This window comes from Vigna radiata, unplaced genomic scaffold, assembly GCF_000741045.1.
Source record: "Vigna radiata var. radiata cultivar VC1973A unplaced genomic scaffold, Vradiata_ver6 scaffold_23, whole genome shotgun sequence".
NCBI classification, from domain to species: Eukaryota; Viridiplantae; Streptophyta; class Magnoliopsida; order Fabales; family Fabaceae; genus Vigna; species Vigna radiata.
This window is the reverse complement of record NW_014541837.1, coordinates 1,703,850-1,708,534: the sequence shown is the minus strand read 5'-3', so window position 1 is coordinate 1,708,534 and position 4,685 is coordinate 1,703,850. Positions and strand designations below refer to the sequence as shown.

General features: G+C 51.8%; 1 protein-coding gene across 1 annotated transcript; it reads left to right on the top strand.

Moving 5' to 3' along the window:
* The first annotated feature begins 426 nt into the window (after positions 1-426).
* Positions 427-2,246, top strand: LOC106778520. The gene is made up of 2 exons (XM_014666493.1): positions 427-1,109; positions 1,301-2,246. Exons 1-2 carry the CDS (start codon positions 427-429, stop codon positions 2,244-2,246), a joined length of 1,629 nt encoding a protein of 542 aa, XP_014521979.1.
* The last annotated feature ends 2,439 nt before the right edge of the window (positions 2,247-4,685 follow it).

Genomic DNA, 4,685 nt, shown 5'->3' with positions numbered 1-4,685 from the left:
CAGACACATTTAATGCAATTTATTTCACTCTTTTTCTATCTCTACCCGTGATATTAAAAGACCGAACACTGACTTGAGCGTCGGAGTGCCTTTAGCTGGTACCCGGCCGGATTCAACAGGAGACGTCTTAACTTAGATCAACGTTCAACCGAACACGAAGAGTGCAGGACCGGGCGACTAATAGCGGAGGATGACGTAGGAAGACCCGAAGACACCCACTATAGGAACATTTTGGCCCTCACCGTGGGGCCGGAGGATTATAACCAATGGTGACCACGAGAAATACGAGCACTGACGAGGCGAGCGGAGTAATTCGAGCACTTGAGATGAGGATGGAAGAAATGCAAAGGCGACACGAGGAAATGCAGAAAAGGCATGATAAAGTCGGAGATACCTTCAGTCCTGGTACCCTTCGCGCAGGCGGTAATGGACGTGCGCATTTCACACCAGTTCGTTCCCCCGCAGTTCAAAATGTATGACGACACCACTGATCCTGAGGCGCACATCAAGTCATTCACTAACGCTATGGCATTCCGTACGGGATGCGATGCCGTCTGGTGTCGGGCGTTCTCATTGTCCCTTGAAGGCGAAGCCTTGGAGTGGTTCAATTCTCTCCCCAACGGCTCGGTGGAGAACTTTAAAAGCTTGAGTGGCATGTTTAATGAGCAGTTTGCTGTATGCCGAGCGCAGGACGTCACCCTGGTCGACTTGATGAATCTGAAGCAGGGAAAGGAGGAACCACTCAAAACCTTTATGGATCGGTTTACGAAGACAGTTCGATGGGTCAGAGGTTTGAGCCTGGAAATGACCCTACAGTATGTGATGCTGGCCCTCAGGCCAGGACCATTCAAGGAAAGCGTCTGTCGTACCCCACCTAAGACCCTGGAGGATCTACGCCAGCGGACGGCGGACGAGGCCCGGGTGGAGGAGATGAAGCAAAATTACCGGAGAGAGGTTCAGGAGGCGAAGGACAAGGGCGAGGGGAAGCAACAGGGACAATCACACCTTCTGGGTAATGCGAAGGGGCGAGAAGGACCCAGAGGCCCCCGCTTTCCCCAGTATACCCCCCTGAATGCTCCTCGAGCTCGGATATTGCAGGAGACACGCAAGTAATGCGAACCCCACAAAAACGCCCTACACCACCCGGGGCCGACAACAGTAAGCATTGTCTATATCACCAGAATATGGGCCACGACACCGAAGACTGCATGACACTTAAGGACCGGATATAAGAACTCATCCAAGCCGGGCATCTTAAACAGTACATCCGGACATATCGGCATGAAACGTCTCCTGCCAGGCACCCCTGTCCTCGGGAAAGGAGTCCAAGGAACTTGCCGCAGGATAGAAGGACCGCTAACGAACGTACCACCCGCCGGAATGATCGCCCGCATTATCAACAAGGGCAGGCCGGAAGAACCGGAAGTCCCGAAAGGAGAAATAGGGATAGAAGCAGAAGTCGGAGTAGGAGCCGGGCCGGTGGGAGTGAGAGGCCACTGAAAGGAGTGATCAACACTATCTCTGGAGGATTCGCGGGCGGTGGGGCCTCATCGTCAGCACGAAAAAGAAGTATTCGCCATCTGCGGTCTATACATGTCGTAGAAGTCCCCAGGAGGACGATGCCCCCCGTCACCTTCTCTAACGAGGATTTTCACGCACCTGACCCGGAACAAGACGATCCGATGGTCATCACGGTCGAGATTGCTAGGTACGGGGTGAGCAAGGTGTTAGTGGATCAAGGAAGCTCGGTTAATATACTATACTGGAAGACATTTAGGCAAATGGATATCTCGGATGACCTCATTGTACCTTACGATGAACAATTGGTGGGCTTTGTTGGGGAGCGGGTCGACACCAAGGGATATCTAGACTTGTGGATGCGTCTGGGGGCCGGCCGAGAAGGCGAGGAGAAGAGAATAAGATACATACTAGTAGACGCCAACATGTACTATAATGTCTTGTTAGGACGCCCGTGCCTGAACTCTTTTGGCGCCATTGTTTCCACCCCCCACTTGGCGATGAAGTATCCTACCAGTCGGGGTTCAATTTGTACCATCTGTGTTGATCAAAAGGTGGCGCGGGAGTGCTACGCCGTAGGCCTTAAGATGTATCCTCGGGAAATGAGGAGAAGGACGAGTGGTACGGACGTCGCGATGGTCGACCTAGATCCCCGGACCAACACGGAAGATCGCCTTGAGCCGCTGGGGGAGACCCAACCTGTGATAGTAGGGAAAGATCCCACTTAGGTCACCACCATTGCTCGGGGACTGGAGGAAGAAGTAGAAAAGCAACTGAGGGCGACTCTATGGCACAATCGGGATCTGTTTGCCTGGACAGCTGCCGACATGCCAAGGATACACCCTTCTATCATGTTGCACCGCTTGTCCTTGTTTAAAGAAGCCCGACCCGTAGCCCAAAAGAAGAGGAAGATGGGCGAGGAGAAAAGGAGGGTTGTCCAGTAGGAGGTAAGGAAGTTACATGTGGCGGGATTCGTCCAGGTGATCACGTATACCACTTGGTTAGCCAATGTGGTCATGGTTAAGAAAGCTAGCGGCCAATGGCAAATGTGCACGGATTATACCGACCTAAATAAAGTCTGCCCAAAGGACTCTTATCCTTTGCCTAGCATTGACGTCCTTGTGGACGAGGCATCCGGTCATCAAATTCTAAGCTTCCTGGACTCGTACTCGGGGTATAATCAGATACCCATGCATGGACCGGATAGGGAGAAGACGACCTTTATGGCCGATCAAGCCAACTTCTGTTATGAAGTCATGCCCTTCTGTTTGAGGAACGCCAGCGCAACTTACCAGCGCTTGATGAACCGAGTATTCGCCGAACAAATAGGCCGATGCATGGACGTCTATGTCGACGACATGGTCGTACGGTCTGCACGGGGGAATCAACACTTGCAAGACTTAGAGGAAGTCTTTAGACATATACGGAGGTATGGAATGAGGCTCAACCCAGCCAAGTGTATGTTTGGTGTGGCGGCCGGTAAATTTTTAGGATTCATGCTGACATCTCGAGGAATTGAGGCCAACCCGGACAAGTGTGGAGCAGTATTAGAAATGAAGAGCCTGGGCACTGTGAAAGATATCCAAAGGCTTGTCGGTCGCCTGACGGCCCTCTCTCGCTTTATACCAAAGCTAGCCGAACGGGCCAGTCCGATATTGAAAAAGATGAAGAAAACTTTGACCAAAGCATGGGATGATTACTGCGAAGCAGCATTTCGTGAAATCAAAAGTATCCTTACCCAGCCCCCGATCATGAACCGACCCATTCTAAGGGAGGAGCTGTAGGTTTACCTGGGAATATCTGATGCCTCCGTGAGTTTCGTTCTCTTACAAGAGAAGCCCACTCCAAATCTCATTTACTTTGTTAGTCGGACGCTCACCGAGGTCGAAACCCGATATCAGCACGGACCATACTTCCAAAGCCACCAAGTGGTGGTACGCACGGACCACCCTGTCTCGAAAATATTAAGAAAGCCCGACTTGGCTGGGAGAATGGTTGGATGGGCGGTCGAGTTATCTGAATTTGGCATAAGGTATGAACCACAAGGGTCTGTGAAGGGTCAGCATTTGGCCGACTTTGCTGCCGAAATACCTCTGACCGGCCAAGGTGAATGGACATTGTATGTAGATGGTGCGTCTGGCCGAACGGTCAGTGGAGCCAGCGTAGTCTTGGAGGGACCAAACAGATTTTTGATGGAACATTCTTTAATCTTCAAGTTCAAAGCGTCAAATAACCAGGCAGAGTATGAGGCATTGCTGGCCGGTTTACAACTGGCCAAGGATATGGGGGCCCGCAGAGTGACATGCCGAACCGATTCACAGTTGGTAGTAGGTCAGATGAATGGCGATTTTCAGGTTCGGGAGGACCATCTCCTCCGGTTTTATCACCAGGCTTCTTCCCTAGTCTGGGACTTTGAGAGCATGAAGATCCAGCACATCCCCCGGGAATAGAATGCACGGGCTGACCTCCTATCCAAGCTCAGTACGGGGAAGGAGAAGGGGAACTTGACAACCATCATTCGCCAAGTCCTCCTGCAGCCCTCGGTCGAATGTCAAGAAATCACGACGGACGATGTAACTGATTGGAGGACGGAGATTCGTAAGCTGATCAACAAGCAAGATCACGGTGAAAACCTACATCCCGTCGACACGAAGAAGATCGCTAGATTCACAATGGTCGGCGGCGACCTCTACCAGAGGGGTTTCTCGTCACCGTTATTCAAGTGCTTGGCGGGGGAAGAGACCCAATACGTGATGAATGAATTACATCACGGGGTTTGCGGTTTCCACACTGGAGGACGAACGCTCAAGGCAAGAATACTACGTGCCGGATACTATTGGCCGACGATGGAGAATGATGTCGTTCAGTTTACGCGCCGATGCATCCAATGTCAGGCTCACGCCAATAACCATCACGCTCCGCCTCATATACTCCACACAATCGTCTCCCCATGGCCGTTCGCTCAGTGGGGAATGGACATTGTCGGACCCTTCCCCCCGGGAACCGGTCAGCGAAAATTTCTATTGGTGGCCATCGACTATTTTACCAAGTGGGTGGAAGCGGAACCTTTGGCCACCATTACAGCTTCTCAGGTTCAGAAGTTTTGCTGGAAGCTTATTTGCTGGTTCGGTTTGCCCCGGACGGTCGTAATCGACAATGGGAGACAA

Bases quoted from the DNA above. Each gene is read 5' to 3' on its own strand.
- LOC106778520 (XM_014666493.1), top strand. From the start codon at position 427: ATGGACGTGCGCATTTCACACCAGTTCGTTCCCCCGCAGTTCAAAATG. The intron at 1,110-1,300 runs GTAATGCGAACC...GTCTCCTGCCAG, and splicing joins ATATTGCAGGAGACACGCAA to GCACCCCTGTCCTCGGGAAA.